The 19567-nt window shown below is 37.9% G+C and overlaps 1 protein-coding gene across 1 annotated transcript in view; it reads left to right on the forward strand.

Moving 5' to 3' along the window:
* The window catches only part of DTNBP1 (dystrobrevin binding protein 1), a 2114168-nt gene that overhangs the window by 704188 nt on the left and 1390413 nt on the right, over positions 1 to 19567 (forward strand). The window contains exon 6 of the mRNA XM_044065204.1: positions 18039 to 18171. Coding sequence (XP_043921139.1) covers positions 18039 to 18171 — 133 coding nt within the window. The remainder of the gene's footprint in view (positions 1 to 18038; positions 18172 to 19567) is intronic.

Here is a 19567-nt window from a genome sequence, read left to right on the forward strand (position 1 = left end):
CTCAGCTCCCCTCCCACCAACTCAAGAAACATCTCTATGCACCCCCCACATATTCTACCAACTATATTACTCAAACATAAAGCATCCCTACAACTTAACACAGTAACCCTCCCACTATACCTATTACCCAAAGAGGACAATCATAAAGTTTCCCTTATAAACAAACACATTCAAAAACTGAGAAAAGTAATACCCTCATGCATATCTAAACTAGCCCTAAGTGGAGATATCCACCCCAACCCTGGCCCTACCATCTCCAACCCCAATCCTCATCAGACTAGAAACCACAACTTCTCCCATATTACAGCCAATATTAAGCCAAGTGACTTCCTTCTACTAAGCCTAAATATTAGAAGTATATCCAACAAAGTCCATGAACTCCATGCCACCATAGACTTGTACTCCCCAGATATAGTCATCCTGACAGAAACCTGGCTAAAACCTCACATTACCAGTGAGCAAATACTCCCTACAGGTTATGGCATACTAAGAGTAGACCGGCTAAACAAGAAAGGAGGCGGTGTAGCTATAATATTTAAACAGCATCTAAACATCCAGATCTTAAAATCATCGGCTCCACAAATAGGCAATGAAGAAATAATATATACCAACCTCAAAATAAACCAAAACAAAACAGTCAACATAATTGGATGCTACTTTCCACCTGGCCAAAACATCCCTCCACTAGAAAACCTCCTCAGCTGGTCTACCCACCATCTCCCCCAAGAAACTATAATTTTAGGTGATTTCAATATTGACTGGCAATCCTGTTCTGGCAACCATCCAACCCATCATGTAAACCTTCATGGCTTCACCCAACTAGTCCAGTCACCAACCAGGATAAATAAAAACTCCAGCAAGCACACTACCCTGGACTGAATACTAGTCAGTAAGAACCCCCAGTCATATATAACAGGCTGCTTATCAGATAGCCTCAGTGATCACTCCCCAACATTCCTACTCAAAAAATACCTATACCAAGCTAAATCTGTCATCTACCGTCAAATACGTAAAAAACTAAACTTTAACCCACTCACATTCGTCTCATCCCTCAAAGAATGTAACTAGCATCCTCTAAAGTACCTCAGTCTTGATGACGCAGTTGAATTTTTTAATACTACCTTCCTGTGCATCCTTAATTACCATGCCCCCATAAGACTTTCCAGAATTAAAGCACAACCCTCCCCATGGCTACAGAAAACCACTAAGTCAGAAATGAAAAACAGGGATAAAGCCTGGGAGCACTGGCGCAAAAACAAAACCCACTCAACTAGCAGAAATTCCTTGAACTACGCAATAGAGTCAAAAAGCTAATAAAACAGGACAAATTCCAATACTACCAGTCTGCCCTAGACTCCTCTCAACACAGCCCCAAACAATTCTGGTCCTCCATAAACTCCATCCTCCACCCAGGTAAAGTCAGTACCCCTCCTCCTAACATTCCTCACTCCTCAGAAAATATTGCTACCTCATTCAACACACACTTCACACAAACCATACTATCACTAGCTAAACAACACAACCCCCAGCCCTCCAACCCACACCTTCAACTAGTAATCTCCCCACTGCCTTCTCTTTTTATCCTGTACCTACCTCCAACATAAAAATAAAAACTCTTAACTAAACTTAAGCCCACCAGATTAGCAGCAGACAACCTCCCAAGTGAATACCTACAAATCGCAGCTGATGCTCTGGCCTACCCAGTATCCATCTTGATTAACTGATCTCTGTCAGAAAGTTACGTTCCCACACTGTGGAAAGTATCACACATAATTCCCCTCCACAAAGACGGACCCTCCACAGAACTAACCAATTACCGCCCCATAGGTATTTTCTCTCCACTTTCCAAAATACTAGAGAGATGCATACACTCTCAGGTCTCAGACTTCCTCCTTACTAACAACCTCCTTTCCAATACTCAGCATGGTTTCCGACCAAACCATAGCATCACCACTGCCTTGCTCTCCTTTACTAACACTATCCTTCAGCATAAAAACAATGGCTATCTCTCCTCTGCTACTTTCCTAGACATATCTAAAGCATTTGACATGGTCCCACACAAACAACTTATCTCTGTCCTCAATAACCTATCCTTCTCACAATCAGTCACCAACTGGTTTCAGAGTTACCTGTCTGACCGCCAACAATCCATTGTATAGCAGAATGACATATCTCCCCAACTACCTGTCTCCATAGGGGTTCCCCAAGGATCCATCCTTGGACCCCTACTCTTCTCTGTTTTCACCAATAATCTAGCCTCTGCCTCCAAACATGGCACACTCATACAATACGCAGATGACTCAGCCATCATCTGCTCAGCCCAGCCCCTACCCAAACTGCAAAAAGTCACACAGGAAGCCTTTTCCTCTGTTGAAACTTGGTTATACGATGCCCAATTAATACTCAACCCAAACAAAACTAAACTACTCATCTTCCAACCCACCAAACGTACTCAAAACAACTGTCACTTTAACATCACAGCAAAAGACAACACCACTATATACCCAACTGAACACACCAAATTGCTAGGAGTGGAAATAGACAATAAACTAAAATTTGACATTCACATATCCTTGACCATAAAAAAAGTCCACAAAAAAATAGGAGCACTATACAGAAATAAGCAACTTCTCACCAAAGCAGCAAAGATTTCAATAGCAAATTCCCACCTTATCTCCACCCTACTTTATGCTTGCCCAATATATACCAACGTAAGGCAGTGCAATCTAAACAAGCTAGACACCTGCTACAACAAAATTGCCAAATTCGCCACAGGGGCATCCTACCGTAGTCACCACTGTCTCTCACTTGCTGAACTGGGCTGGCTTGAACTCCCTCACCTCCTTCAATGGTATCAACTCTCACTCGCCTACAAACTAGTAAATCATCCACTAAATGTCCCATCCCTCCAGAATCTACTCCAACCCTATCGCACCACCAGACCACTAAGATCCAGCAACAAAAATCACTTGCAGATGACTAAAGCCAATAACTCTGCTGGTGAAGCACTATTCTCTTGCACCATAGCCAAATTATGGAACTCCCTCCCACCCACAATTACCTCCGTACCATCATGCACCCACTTCAAAACTTTACTAAAAGCACCTAAAACATGCTGGCTATGCCCTTGCAACTCCCACTCTAATATCACCCTCCCCATCCAACCACTACCTTTCTTTCCACTCCACTAACTACTTTGATTATAGCAAGCTCAGATGCTCATAAGCCAGTACTTATTATGCAGCAGGAACTTCTTCTTGTAACATTTGTTAATGTCTGTTATGTACTTCACAGATAAAGATTCTAGTTGTCTACTGATGTGCTATGTTTTTCATCTGTAAATATGTTGTAAGTAATTGCTATGTAAATTGTTAATCGTTATGTAATCCAATGCAACTACTGTCTGTTTATTTTAACTGTGGAGCTTTTTTCCCCGGGCCTCCACTGAAAATGGACCTACGTCCAGTCGGACACTCTCGGGCAACAAATATAAATAAATAAATAAATAAACAAACAGAATTTCATTTCAGGCCCATTGTTTTCTGTGTACATGCTTCCAGTGGGAGAACTCCTTTGACAGAAAGGACTTCAGTATCACTGCTACACTGATGATGCTCAACTTTACTTCTCTTAACCTCAGAACATGTCTGCTGTGGATTCACTAGGTGAAGATCTGGCATCAGTCCAGCATTGGATGACAGTTAATCACCTTCATACTGAACACATCCAAGACTATAGCCATGGTCGTCTATGCCACTTTGAAGGAAAGCAAGTATCTGACCCCTGCCCCTGTTGTGATTTACAGTGATGGTAGAATGACATTTGCGAGGAAAGTGAAAAACCTTGATGTGATTTGTAATGACATACTATAGACTTCTTGTTTCCATTTTTTAAACATTTATTGCACTACCAGTCACTCCTCTCCTGAGGTTAATGCTGTGGTGACATTTATGGTTCCCCTAGGTTTGTTTACTGCAATTTCCTTTACCTGAGGCTTCCTGACTGTGAGTAATCTCACTTTTAGCAAGTTCAGAACTCTGCAGTGTTTCTACTTACTTAGTACTCCACATTGCTGCTGCATTACTTCTCTTCTGTGGAGTTTGCACTGGCTGTCTTTTCAACCTACTTTCTAGCTCCTCAACCTGTATGATGAGCTGTCCGAGTTTACTTGTAACAACCAAACCCAACAGTGACAGAGCTGGAGTTCTGTTCACAGAGCAAGAAGTGCCTAGACCTTGCCGTCCTTACTAGAACCAAATATAATGGGATGCTCAACAACAAACAACCGATTACTAGGCTAATGGCCCCAGGGCCCTTATAATAGTAGCCTAGTTCAACCCTTGTTCCCAAGGGTGTCTGGTTCAAAAAGGCACTAAAATCAGCACCTATTGCCCTTGTCCAAAAGGGACACAGGTGGAACCCCCAGGGTTAAGTAAAGCCTATAACAAGAAACAAATATGTGAAATGTACAACATATCTAAAATTCCTAATACTAAAAAAGGGTAAATATTTTATCAGTAAGGAGCTAAAAGCTACTGTCAGGTCTAGTAAGGCAAATCTTGAACTTAAATTAGCTTCTAAAGCCAAAGATAATTATAAGTCTTGTTTAGTTACAGCAGGAAACTAAGAAGTTACACCCAGCAAAAGAGCTTGGTTGGGCATATTTACATAGAGGAAATCTCATTTCACCCCTGAAACAACTATCTTAATTCAACAAGTTCCCAAATTCCCTACACTTCCTAATATCACAAAGGAACACATAGTAAAGTATTCTCTAAAACTAATCCTTCTACTTACATGGGGCATGATAATTTACAAGCATGCCTAATAAACAGTGCCAAAGCTGCTCTTGTGGAGCACCTTCATAAATTGATAAGTTTTATCACTACATATAGTACAAATATGTTTAAAATTAAGGAGGTTATTGATAAGCATTGGCATATTTTGAAAACAGATGATGTTTTGCCCAATGTGTGGAGGATTATTTTAAGTTTAGTTACTGTAGAGGTCAAAATATTGGGGTACGTCTTTCCTGGTTTAAGAGAATGGGTTTTAACAAAGGAAATCGTAAAGAGAAAAATACAATTACTGGTTCCACATATTGTGGAAATTGTGTTTATTGCAAAGTCATTTCAAACAACCCATTACTTGTAATACAGAATGGGTGATTTACATGGCTGTATGCTAGTGTGGGGCTTTTTATGTGGGGCACACATCTAAGACTTTTAAAATTAGGCTAGCTATTCATTTAAGTGATATAGGACTTAACAGAAAAGGGGCACAAAATGTAAATAGCTAAGAGGTACAGCAGGAAATTCAGTAAATTCATTTAGTATTGCATTTTTCATTAATTTGTTAACCACATAAACCTGTTAAGCAAAAGCCTGTTTTCAGTGACATCTCAAGAACACCGTCTGGGTTGGACATTCAAGATGGCTGCACATTAAACAGTGATTTAATTTCAGCTCTCCCAGTGTGAAAACAGAAACTGAGAAGAGAGAGACAGTAAACGTGTATTTTTGGGTACATTTCTGTAACTAGCTAGTAAGTGCACTGCCTGAATGCCACCAAAAAAAAAAATTCAGAGAACCTGAAAGCAAATCAATCACAAAAGGTGAGGAAAAAACACTGACTGGGAAGAATTCTGCAGCTGTTCAGCAAAAAGCAGTGCAAGCTACAGTTGTGGTGCAAGACTTGACTTTGAGTAACCTAGAGGAAAAGAAATAAGTAAAATATACTCAGCGCTGATTAAAATAAATGAAACACTGTTAGAGTATATCAACTTAGAATAACAAAATCCTGGAAAAAATGGAAACATATATTCGATGAGGTGAAAAAAAACTGCAAAAATCAGAGGTCAAAACGAAGAAAAGGCTGGCTGTATATGAAACTGCTCAAAAGGAGATGTTTCAAAAATAATAGAACTGGAAGACGGAACATGTTGGGAAAACGATTTTCTGCTGTACCAGAGAGAAATTGGAAGGAACAATCTGTATTAATTTTATGAAAGCACAAATAAGCAGCGGGACTGGTATTCCACAGCAGAAGTTGTTAATTGAAAGGGCACATCACGTGTATGCTCAAAACCTGGCCATGAGAAAGCAACCTGGACCTTTTATAGTAAAGATGCAATCCTTCCAGCAGAAGGTGTTGATTTTGAAAAACTGTGGCAGAACTTGAAGGGCAAAGTACTAAAAGTAGGAGACAGTAGAGTGTTTGTAGAAATTGATTACTCACTGTACAACCAGGCAGAAGAGCAGTAAATTTATTCCACTAATCAGGGAATTTTGGGAAGCAGGCATGAGATTCAAACTGTCCGGCTATCTTCAAAATATTCCTTCCTGGAGAGCCAAAATAATTTTTTTCATGTAGAACATGCCAGGGAGGAAATACAAGAGTCTGTCCAACAAAAACCGAGCTGTGAAACAGAAGGAGATTCTGCTTCTTGTTCTTCTGGTAATAAAAACACAGAGAGACTGTGTCATTGAAACCTTTTCCAATGAGAGTCAGAAAAAAGCACAAGAGTTGACTAGAAAAAAACGAATGTACGTTAGAAATGAAGCAGAGACTGAAACTGGGAGATGGAGATAAACAGGAATAAAACAAGTAACTCGGAAATTGACAAATAAATGTGGGATTACAAAGCTTTAATTACATTTATGAAACATGACTGATCAAGAAAACCTGGAAATATCGGACTTTCTAGATTTTGTTAAACTTGTAGGGGACCCTAAAGCATTTGCCCTACTTCGTGTTATTAATGTTTGGGGGAACACTTAGGAGAAGGGAAGAGAAGAGAGAGAGAGGTAACTAAGTAAAATAAAATTTTCTTGTTAACAGTAGTATTTTAGTGCATGAAATAATCTGTATGCTATACAATAAAGTTTTCTCATTTATTTGCAAGTGTAATGGGAATACTAAAGTAAATAGGTGCCTGTTTTTTTTTCCATTTTCTCTTTCTCGTTCACTTTTAAGAAATGTAGGCACTGTAATGAAACAAAAAATGCTGGTCAAAAAAGTATGATACATGAAGAAATTATGTGCTTTTTCTCTTTCTTGCATAGGGGAATGACAGGATTATGCCCTGTGGCTTAATCTAGTAACAAGTTTTAAGAGAAAGCAAATAAATACAAAAAAATTAAATATAATAAAGCTTTCCTCTATCAAATAAATAAATCCTTGTAAAAGAAACTCTGTATCTGTTTCTCATGTCTCCATGGAGACGATCTGATAAGCAATAAAAATAGAATACCTCTTTCTTTTGATGGCATTCTTTCAATGGCTAGGAGATGATGTTTTCTGAAAGCATCCATGCGTTTTCCCATTCTGGGATAACAGTAAAGGTAAGACAAAAACCGGCAGCAGTTAGTAGAAATACAGGCTGTACCATGCGTTTTAGCATGGATAACCTTCCCTGTAGGTTAACCCAAGTTTGTGAGAGTTGGAAGTATGACAGGGAAAAAAGAGGTAATTGGGAACATATTTTCTGGGAGTGCAGTAGGTTGGCAGACTTTAAGGATTCCCTGCAAGATACATTGTCGAAGATGCTGGGTGGGCAGATTGGTGTGATGAGGGAAATGATTTGTCTGAGCTACGATACAGAATTGGAATTACCTAGACATGCTAAGGCCTTGGTGTGTCTAATTATGGTGCCTACCTAAAAAGCAATTGCTAGAAAATGGAAATAATAATGTAAACCAACTATATTAGAAGTAGTGATTATAGTAACAGAGATAAAATAACTGCAATTGAGATCTTTAGAAAAGGGTAGGAGCAAACTACATAGGAAAATGGAAATTGTGGGAACAGTACATACAGGGGAGGAATGAGGTTTAAAAGAATGCAGGACTGAAATGAGGTATGTAATGTTTGACTGAAAATAATTGGTTAGACTATAAGTGTATAATGCTTGCAACTGGGAGTGTGCCAGTATGGTCTGTGTTGTATAATGCTTGCAACTAGGAGTGTGTTGGTGTGGTTTATCATTTATATAAATGCATGATTGCTTATGTCATAAGTGATGGTTTAATAAAGATGTTTCTTGTTTAAAAAAGGGGGCAGGAATTGAATAATTTATGTAATGTTGCTTAGGTTATATGATATGTAGCAATATATGTGAAGTATAATGTTTGTTAATTTAATTTAATACAGTTTGATTACTTTTGAATAAATGTAAATCTGACTGTCACAAGTTATAATTCAATAAAGGTGTTTAAAAACAAGTCTGTAAGTGTGGCTGTCAGTTTGGCACAATAGTTCCTATTAGCAGGGTAAAACTTCAATATTTGAAGATGTACATAGTTTTGTGTGTTAGTATTAAGTTAATAGGTTTTAGGGGGGGTCTTTCGTTTGAGGTCTTTCAATAAAACAAAAAGTTTTGTAAGAAGTGACATAGGCTCAAGTGGATATGACAAGAAACAATTGTATAAAAGATCAACCTGCCAAATATTGGTCTGTGCATGTAACACGAAAGCTGGGACTATGTATTTAACAAAAAAGTTGTTAGAAATAAAAGGCGAGAGTGATGTTGTTTGTCTTTTCGGCTTTTCTCGGTTAGGGGTCGCCACAGCGGAACTCCAGTCCGCTAATGATTGTCAGTAGATTTTTATGGTGCCGAGTTGCCAGCCCGATGCCCAACCTTTAGCAAAGGCACGCCCATTCAGGCATGTCTTTCGAACGCCACTCGATCGCGGGGAGTACCTTTGAAGTAATAACACTTTCCGTATTATCTTTTAAATGTTAATGGTTTCACAGATGCATATAAAAAAGAACGAGTAGTGAACTATATTGAAAAATGTAGAAAGTAAATAACTGTTCTACATGAGGCACTTGAACATGTGAATTTGATAAAGAAAAGTTTTTAGGGCAGTTATTCAGTGGAATAGCTGGGACAAATGAAAAGAGAAGTACTTGTATTAATTGCAAGAAGAGCTCCAGTAGCGACAGAAGAGGAAAAAATATAATAATGGTAGATTTGTAGTACTGTGGGGCTACTGGCAAGGGTGGAGGATTACACTGGCATGTATTTACCTAAAAGTACTATAATGGAGCTTAAGAAAATTCTGGGAGAAATTGGTTTTCAGCAGGGAATATTGCTTATAGGTGGGGACTGGAATTTGATTTGCAGCAGTGAAGATGTGTATGTGGGGCCCAGAAGGGAAAATATAACAAAAGAGGCTAGATTTTTGAAGAAATTTATAAAAAACAAATTGGTATGGAAGATGTAAATTCAGTAGTAGGAGACCAGATTGAATTTACATTTTATTCCCCAAGATACAAAATCTAGGCTAGGCTAGATAGAACTTATATTTCAGAGGAACATTTGCATTTAATTGAAAGTTTTGATATGCATCTAATAACTAGTGCAGGGTAACAAAATAAAAATGAAACCCTGGTGCTTTCCCACCTATCTGTTGAACAGAAATTAATTTAAGGAATGGGTAGTTGAAATTATTCAGGAGTTATTAAAGGAGATAGCAACTTTGTTTATGAAAATATAGCTAAGGAGTGGAATAAAATTAAAGTGGAGTTTAAAAATTGGGTGGAAATAGAGATATTGTTAAGAAGTAACAAGAATTATTTATAGGGACTGACAAATGTTTAAGTATTGCAGAATTGGGTGAATCTCACAGAATAAGAGGAGGAGTAAATGTAGAATGGTAAGCAGAAAATAAAGTATTACCTCAGTAATATACATGAGTTTAGAAAGATTGCTGTTAAGCAACTGTTTTTTGATGATAATGCCAGAGCACAAAAACTTTTACTGCAACAATTCAGGCAACAGAAAGTAGAAAGGGTGGTCACCAAGCTTAGGGAACCTACAATAAGGAAGATAACAAGAGATCCAGTAGACGTATTAGAAATATTTCAGAAATTTTATGAAAGTCTGTATAAAGCAGAGAGATATGGAGAACAAGAAAAGGTACAAATGGAAAGGTTTTTGGAATAATTAAATATGACAAGGTTAGAGGTAGATGAGGTTCAGTTACTAACAGAATAGGAGGAGATGAAATAAAAATGGTGATGTTTAACCAATCTGCACAAAAGTCTCCAGGAATGGACGGTACTCCTGTGGAAGTTTGGAAGGTGGGAGGGGAAAAAACTGATAAAGACCTGGAAAGCTTTAACAGTATTTTAAGAGGAGGAGAAGCACCAACATCCTGGAAGAAAGTGGTGGTGGTTGTAATACCTAAAAAGGGTAAAGAACCATCAGATTCAGCTTCATACATTACCATTTCAACCCTAAACTGCGATTATAAAGTGTTTGTCTGTAATGGCTAAAAGAATGGCAAAGGTGATGCTAAAATTGTTAAGGATCAATGTGGTTTTGTGGAGGGGAGGCAAACATTCAACAACATTAACAGAGCATTGATGATCCAGAGGGGGAAGCTGAATGTAAGAAAAATCTCACCGTTGTTGTTGGGTCTTGATGCAGAGAAAGCATTTGACAGAGTAAGCTGGGAGTTTATGAGCAGGGCAATGGAAGCAGTTGCATTTTCTGATAAAATTATAAGGTTGATTAGGAGGCTATATGAGGGATTGGAGAAACAAATTAAAGTGTGTGGGTTCCTCTCTGATAATTTACCTTTCAGCAGAGAAACCAGGCAGAGGTGTCCTCTTTTCCCTTTGTTATTTGCACTATATTTAGAACCATTGGTAAAGAAAATAAGAGACTCAGAAATTCAAGGATAAATTGGTATGGTAGTCAAGAAAAGCTGGCTGTATTTGCAGATGATGTTTTATACCTGATAAAACCAGAAAAATACATTTCAGTGTTGAACATTTAGAGGTAGTTTCAGATCTGTTCTGGACACAAAGGCAGTAGCTGTAAATTACTCACACATAAATTGGTTAAGCAGTATCCATATTTATGAGGATGTGATAAAATGAAATACATAGGAGTATGGATTAAAAAGGATTCTGGTGTGGGAGCTAAGGATCTGTGAGAAGAAACTAAGCAAAAGATAATGCAAAAACGGAGAAATTGGAAGCTCTGTTATATGGATATGTATAGCAAGATACAAGTAGTTAAAATGCTTTTAGTCTCTTTCATCTTTTACGCAGGTCGGGCATATATTTATCAACCAGGGTAGACGCTGAAGGATTTTTATCTGGGAGGAGAAGATGGCAAGAATCAAGTGGGATAAGCTGATTCTTCCAGTTGAACAAGGCGGTTTGGGATTACCAGATTTGAACGGGTATTTCATAGCTATACAGTTAAGGCTCCTATACATAGTACAAGCAGAAAACTATAATTCGAAGTGGAAAAGGATGATGCTAAAACAGGGTGGAAGTTCAAGAAACAAGGAGAGACTGGGATTTTTGATGCAGATCCTTAAGGACAATAGCAACCATACAGAATAATATATTCATAAACTAGCAGAAAGTATTCTAAGAACCAAGCCAATGTGGGAATGGAGAAAGGAGATTTTGCCAATAAGAATGACTGCAATTAGAGATACAGACAACAGGCGGGGCTGAATATGTATGTTCGAGAAAACTGTCAAAGGGACCAAGGAATTGGGTGCAAATAACTAGAGGATAAGGTAATAGAATGGGAAGATGCCAAAAATGTATTTGGACTGCTGGTTAGAGATTGCCTTCCCTATCAAGGATTGATAGAGTAAAGGCGAAGAGAAAGAAATGGGGGGGTCCTAAACTAAAGACCAGCACTTGTAGAGTTTTTATTAGAATCTAGAATAAATGATTTCATTAAAAAAGGCATAATTACTAGAGCTTATAAAATATTGCATGATAAGTATAAGAATCAACCAGAGGAGGTTAGAAAGGATTGGGAAAAGCCATTGGATAAACAATTCACAAAGAAACAATGGGGGATATATGTATGTCTCCCAGAATATACAACGTCTGAAAGATTTAGGATCTTTTTTGGAAGTGTTTACATAGGTATTTTTATGCCTCAAGTAGACTCTTTTTCCTTGGGTAGATAGCACATGTTGGAGGTGTGATGGGGAAGAAAGAGGTAACTAGGATTTTCTTGGAGTGACTTTAAAGATTCCTTGCAAACTGCTCTGTCAGAGATGGTATGTGAGCAAATTGGTGTAACTAAGGAAATGATATTTTTGAACTATGATACAGAATCAGAATTAACTAGACATAGTAAAGCCTTGATGAGTCTAATTATAGTGGCTGCCAAAGAAACAGTTACTAGAAAATGGAAATCAAAGCCTAAACCATGAAACAACTGAAACTGGGATCTTTAGAAAAAGCTAGGAGCAAATTACATAGGAGAAAATGGGAGTTGTGGAACAATACATGCAAAGGAGGAACAAGGGTTAAAAGAAGGTAGAACTTGAATGAGCTAGGTAATGTCTGACTGACCATGACTGGATAGGTTATAAGTGATGTATAATGTTTGCAACTGCAATTGTGTCAGCATGGTTTGTAATGTATAATATTTGCAACTGGAATTGTCGGTATGGATTGTTTTCATTTATATAAATGCAAGAGTGTCTATATCATACCTGATAATGTAATAAAGATGTTTCTTGTTTAAAAAAAAAATAAAAGTCTTCTAGAATTTTGTTAGTTTAGAGTTGCTAGTATAGCTTGTCAACTAGTATGGACTGTAAACTCAGTTAAAGGGCTAAATATAGTGATTTGGCTCAGTTTTAGTGCATTCTCATTTTTTATAGCAAGATAAAAGATCTAAAGTAGATAAGGGATGCTTAGAGCAGGAATGAATAACATTTACCTTTGAAAAAAGCTTGGATTAATTGAGCTACATTGTGCAGGAAAAATTGACGCTGACAGGTTTTGAAGTTAGAGAAATGAAATGTCTCAGACAGGGAGATAAATGCCATTGAGGTAGTAAAGATGTCAGAGTGATATACTAAAGAGTATGGAAGGGCAGTATTGGGAAGTGTAGCCTTCTCAGGAAACTAAAAGAGACTTACAAGTATTGAAGATAATGACAATGGAATGCTTCTAGGGACAAGGGTAGAGTCTGGATATGTGTTTTTGAAAAAATAATGGAGAAGCTACCACAAACCAATAATGAGATTGTTTGAAACATTGGTGTGAAGACAAAGCAATAAAATCACAATGTTCTTTTTGTAGAGAGAGAGAGAGTATACTAAAAAAACCTTTTGGAATTAAGTAGATGGTGTGATAACAAGTAGCAACATTATGTATGACAACTTGGGGACAGATTCCAAAAGAGTTGTCCTCAGTGTAAGTCTGCTCTGATTCTGAAAGACCTGCTCTCAGTGTAAGTGACTTTAATGTAAGGCCTACATATAAATGGGCTTACTATGGGGACCAGATTCTAAAAAACACCTGCTCTGTGTAAGTAGTCATTTACAGTGAGAGCAAGTCTTTTGGAATCAGGACCCGATTCTTTCTGCTTTTGGATAAGAATGTAAAATTATTGTACATGTAGTACAGTATTTTTATTCTTTCTTACATAACTGTTAAGAACACAGTTCATATTAGTTAAGCTTAGTACATTCTCTGCTTAGTTTAATTTTAGAGAAATAAGTAGTTCTTTTTTAGTTTGTTGATCTGACTTTTATCTCTTCTTGATTCACTGAAATTGCCTCTATAGATTTGTTTTAGTATAAATTACAATGTCCAATAAGCATTCCTTTTGTTTTTGTAGAGTTATAATCCTAATTTGATATTTTTGTAAGTTATTTAGGTACATTTATTCTGTTCATTATCCATATAAAAGAGTTACGTTTAGTGACTCTTATCAACAAAATGTAGGTGCACTATTAATGCATATTTCACGGGCGTATCCTTTCAGTCTGTTACACATTATTTGCAAATTATGTGAGTTGAAGAATTATGGCAGTTATAGATTAGAATCTGTGCTGTTTATGGAAAAAAGAAAGCTGCCTTATCTACTATGAAAAGTCTACAATTTGTTATGCATAAAATGGTTGTAAATTTATTGCGGAATTGATTTTTTTTCCTTTTTTGCACGTGGCTCTTTAATAAGGAGGGCATTTGTAAACTCTCTTTTTTTTTAACTTCAGTATGATTTATACCTCCAGCAGGGGTTCTTCCTTGCATGACTCTGCATTTGCAATAGCCTGATTCATAGCCCAACAAGTTCCCCTTCTTGGTTCACCTTTTTACTCACTTTGTTGCAGTCTGTACTATGTGCTATTAGGTAGTCTGTACTTAGCATCATAGGACAGAGACTTCCTCCTTCAAGGAATGTACTTGCGTGTGTCCTCTGATACCGAAGCATGTGGTAGCCAGGAGAGAATTTGGAGGTGAGTGAAAGACCAGAACTCAAACTAAGCTGAGTGAACAGGGTATCCTCCTGTTTCTTCTGTTCAGCAGCTGTGCCCTGCTGGTGTGAAACAGCGTTGCATGCTGCTGCTACTGCACATCTCAGTCAGTGCAATAGTCTTTTAAATCCTGACATGTATGGAAAGCGGTTGTCAGTGCTAATTTCTTTCCAGTTTGGCTAACCCTCCAACAGCCTGGATATATTACTGGTCTAGGTTGCTGGAATATCAGATGCAGAGCCTCAAATTTTGCATTGGTAGGCCAGATGAGCTGCTATGATTTGTCAGTATGCGCCATGTTAAAGATAGAAGATACTTTCTAAGTGGATTGGCATTATCTTTTGCCATCAGATGATGAATGTTGCAGTCAAGCCATGTTCTAGTATAGGAGAGGATGCCTCCAAGTACTTGCTTTAAGAATGTCTTCATTGCAGACTTTTTCCTGCTGTAGCGATCTGTTTGGTGTTAGTGTACACCTTTCCAAGTGTTGTTGTTTTGACTGTGACTTCAGAAATTGGGCCTCCTTTATCGCAATTGTATGGTTGGAATTAGCCTTGTAAATGTTGATCCTTGGACTTACCCTACTGCTTCTGCCACCCTGATGGATACTGCTTAGGATTCATAGCAAACGAAGACCACCAGCAAGGAGTGTCCCCTATGTTAGATATAAACAGATACAGCCTTAAAGTATCAGTTGATCTGTGAAAAGACTATACTTGATGAATTCCATGTAAAATGGACAAATTTATACACATATCCGTGATGGTGCAGTGGTAGCGATGTTGCCTCACAGCAAGAGGTTCTCCCGTTCGATTCTCGGCTGGAGTGTGGGGAGTGCCTTCTCTGTGGAGTCTGCATGTCCTCCCCGCGGTTGGGTGAGCGTTCGAAAGACATGCGTAAATGGGAGTGCCTTTGTTGAAGGTTGAATGTCGAGCTGGCACCTCGGCATTCGTAAAAATCTACTGCCAATCATTAGCAGACCGGAGTTCCGCTGTGGCGACCCCTAACCGGGAAAAAACGAAAGACAACAACAACAACATAGTACTTGCTCTTAAAGTGGTGTCCAGTTGTGTGTATTTTTGATTTGTAGAAAGGTGCTCACTAGTGGCTAGTTAGCAACCCCCTGGTGGGTCTGGCTATGTCATGCTTAAGTACCTTTTGCATGTGATGGCATGTATGTATGCATGCATGTATGTTCCAGGGTGTGGGATCTTCCAGAGGTATGCCTGATTTGAGAACTTACCTAAGAATGGAGGACTTGAATGGTTAATACTGTCTCACCCATTTTGGCTGTAGGGAGAGGAATTTCATCTCACTGCAGTGGTAGCATCTACAGAAGAAAGTTGTACAAACATGCAACATATGAACTAGTGATGTGTGCTTGGGTCTGCTTAGATATGTCTGCATGGTATCCTTCACTGTGTGTGTTTAGGGACTTGCACATACATGGAAAAGGCATAGCAGGCTCATCTGCATATGTGTCCCTTAACCACCAGGATAGGGGTTAGGGTTTGAAAATGCAAAATCTTTCTTGGCTGCCTGGATGACAGCTGCATTATAACCAGCTCTCTCCCCATTGATATGGAATAAACTGACACTGTGATGGAGAGGGTTGATTCTCCTCAGGCATGAGATAAAAAAAATAGAAAAAAAATTCTTCCTGGTTGGTGGAAGTGATGAACCCAACTGTGACCCCATTAAGGAGGACCCCCGTAATGGATCAACTGATAATGCTGAAACACGTGTTATGCAGTGTGTCTGTGTCAGTGAAAAAATAACAAAATAAATGGAACTGAGCAACATAATGATAAAACGAGACTTTAATAATTGATTAAAGTCTCATTGTTTTATCATTACATTGCTCAGCTCCTTTTATTTTATTTGTGCTAAGTGTGAGCCGTTGTTTTACTTGTATCCTTGTTTCATATTCAGTGAAAAAAAAATAGCACATCTAGTTTTCAAAAATCCTGAAGTAACCCTGAAGCAGTTACCTTTAACTGATTGTTAAGCTTCTTTTGCTGGATTTACCACACATGTATGTGCACCAGAAATTTACTGTTGTATTTGGCAATTATTTTATTGAAGAACAGCCATTCTGTTTATTTTTTGTTTTAGGTGTTTACGAAGCATTAATTGGAGCTGTTAATACTTGAAAGTTCTGCATTGATGAGTGATTTTTAGAGCAGCGCTTGCCGAGTTCTATAGACTGTGTTATTTAACAAAGTATCCCTTGTTCCATGTGAAGCTAACAGCTGAAAATATTTCAGAGACAAGGGATCCTAACTGTAAAACTGACATAACAGTAGTAGGATAGTTTAATCAACGTTGTAGTAGCAGGCAGAAGAAAACATAGACAAGACACATTAATCAGCTACTCCAAGTCCTTATGTAAAACTTTTAAATGTACTCTCTCCTTTGTTTTCGCCCAGGTAATCTGTTAAACATGTTTATACTGCACATTACTTTCAGAGTTTACTACATTAAACCTATTGATGCATACAACTGTTTGCTTAGTAAGACATATAGAAAAATACCATTGTCCTGCCTTGTCTAAATGAATATATCTTGTTTTTACTGCTGATAGTAGAGAGGTACAGTGATGCAACAGATAGCATTGTCGCCTCACAGGTAAGGTTCTCCAGTTCAATTTTCAGCTGGGGTGCCATCTGTGTGTTGTCTGCATATCTTCTCTCTGTTCCTGTGGGTTTCCTCCCACATTCCAAAGACATACAGTAGATGGATTGGACAATCAAAATTGACCAAAGGTGACAGTATGCATGTGACTGTGTGGTATGGAAAAACAACCGGGGCAGGGCTGTGAACCTTGTCTCTAGATAATTGTCACTGTTGAAGTAACACCCTCGCACCATATGCAAGAATGGGAAAAGGGGTCGTGGATGGATGGAATTCCATTTTAACACTGTACTGTCTCTGTGGAGAAGAAAACCCAGATGTCATTGGAGTGTTCCAGTTGTACACTTGATTGCTTAAATACATTTTGTTAACTTAGATTAGACATTTCTAGTAATCAGGGAAATACTGATAGATTCTAGCATTGCAAGGAACTGTAGTACGTAAAAGTTTTAGAAACGTATCTGCTGTGTTGTAAAAGTACCAGAGGACCATCAATGTGTACCCAAACAGGTTAAGACTGTAGTATGCTAACAATGACTGATTTACATTACTGTGTAATGCAGAAAAACATACTCCCTGCTATATCTAGCCTTTTTGAATGTTGTACTATTTATAAGGCTAAATAAAATAACAAACATCTCTGCAAATGAGTTGTAGCTGAAATTTTTAAAGCTGTTGATCTTGCAGCTACTAAATGGGAATGTAGCACTTAACATATAACAACAAAGTAAAATGTCACTGAACAAACAACATTTTTGTGGTACTCTATATGTACGTGTTATTTGAATAACTGGAATGTGTATAATATATTTTAGTAGGTGTATTCTCCCTACCCGTGCACTTCATTTTGTGGGGTTAGGGGCTACGCTTCCTATACCCCTCACTGTATATACTAGTTTGAGTCATCTGTGGAGTTTTCTGTTGTCTATCCCTATTTGCTAATGGTGCCATATATTTTAACTTCATTGTATTATGTTAACTGCCACTTTGTACAGGTTGTCGCTATAAAATATATTCTCACTTTGTCAAACAGGTTATCAACACATAAATAAGCATTGATTTAAGATGTTGGTAGGACAGTTATTGGTTTGGCCACATTTTCTATTCACGGTGTGCTAACATCCTGGTTTTGTATTTTTGCAGCTCAACTGGAAGCAGATTTTGAGGAGTTAGATGGTCATCTGAATCACCTGGAAGACCTCTGTAGACAGTGTGAGTTACAAAGGCTCAAGCACATGCAGTCCCTGCAGCTGGAGAGCTACAAAATGAAAAAGAGGTAGTTATACAGGGATAGAAAAATGTCTTAATTTAGCTCAATGTCTAAGCATTTTAGCAGATTAATTACAGTAAAGTACTAGTTAACAAATACGTTCTTTTACCAAATTTTCTTTTAAAAGTTACCATCGAATGAAAACTCTATATTAATTTTCTGCTTGCATTCTTCAACCGGAGTTTGTAAATGGTTGATTTAAGGACAGGAGTATGTGCTTGGCATAAACAAGATTTTATCCAGTTATGATCCATTACTGGATTCCTAAATAGATAAGACCATCCAGTCCAGAACTGTGCAGTACTTGGAATCTCAAGGGCTACATAATTTGAGAGTATGCATACCCCCTATTCATAATTTAATTGGTCCCCAGATAATTCAGCTAACTTTTGGGAAGTATAAAGCCACAGGCAAATGTACATCATACATACTTAATGTTTGGAGTATGGCCACATTTTCTGACCCCTTCAGCACTTTGGCAGTGCAAGAAACAATGGGTCAGGAAGTATTGCATTGGTGAGATGTACTTTTATGCACTTGGTGCTGAGCACAGATGCCACTCACAACTGTCTCATTCCTTCATCAGAACCACTGCACGGAATAGGACTTTACTTTCATATACTTTGTTTATATGACATAGAACCCAGACACAATGAAATGAAATACATAAGCAGCCATATTCATGAATGATCCGGTTCACTTTGTGTAATAGAGTAGTTCTGCATAGGAGCCATCCCCTGGTTTGTCTGCGTAATGTCAGCATCATTGCTTATTTCTTGTGTTCTGGGTCTGCCACCAAAATTGGCCATTGGAGATTTCATGCCAGAAATTGTAACCTTCCTCTTGTGTACCATGTCTTATTCATGTATCTAGCTCTTCAGTTTTTACTTTGTCTATGCTGTGCGCATAATTTTTGATTCAGAAAGAGGTAGGATAGTATAATTCTATCAGTGACTATTATGAGTATGTTACTTATTAATTTTCATGATGAATTGGTCTGTGCAGAAAAGGACAGGTAGTGAGCGTGGTCATAACTCAGCTTTTCCTGCTTTTAGTTATATAATTTTATGATTTATAAACCTTCCCACCTTCATAATACTTTAGGCATAATTATTTGTTTAATGAAGTAATTAATCTGTAGCACATAAAAAATAGTAAAAAAAAAAATCACATCCAGAACTGAGACCTGAAGCTATTTTTTTACTGAGACTTCTTACTTCTCTTCCTGCAGTCTAGTATCAGGAAGTCCATGACTTGTTAATGTATGAGGTAAGCAGTGAGATCAGTTGTTCAATGTAATCTATCTCAATTTTTGCTTGGCAATCTGTAGACATTTTGTGACAGATCTCAGATGGGACTAGATGCTGAAATTTTCAGATATACATTTCTCTTGCAAGTATGT

This window comes from Protopterus annectens, chromosome 3.part0 (genome assembly GCF_019279795.1).
Source record: "Protopterus annectens isolate FY-2018-M chromosome 3.part0, PAN1.0, whole genome shotgun sequence".
NCBI lineage: Eukaryota > Metazoa > Chordata > Ceratodontiformes > Protopteridae > Protopterus > Protopterus annectens.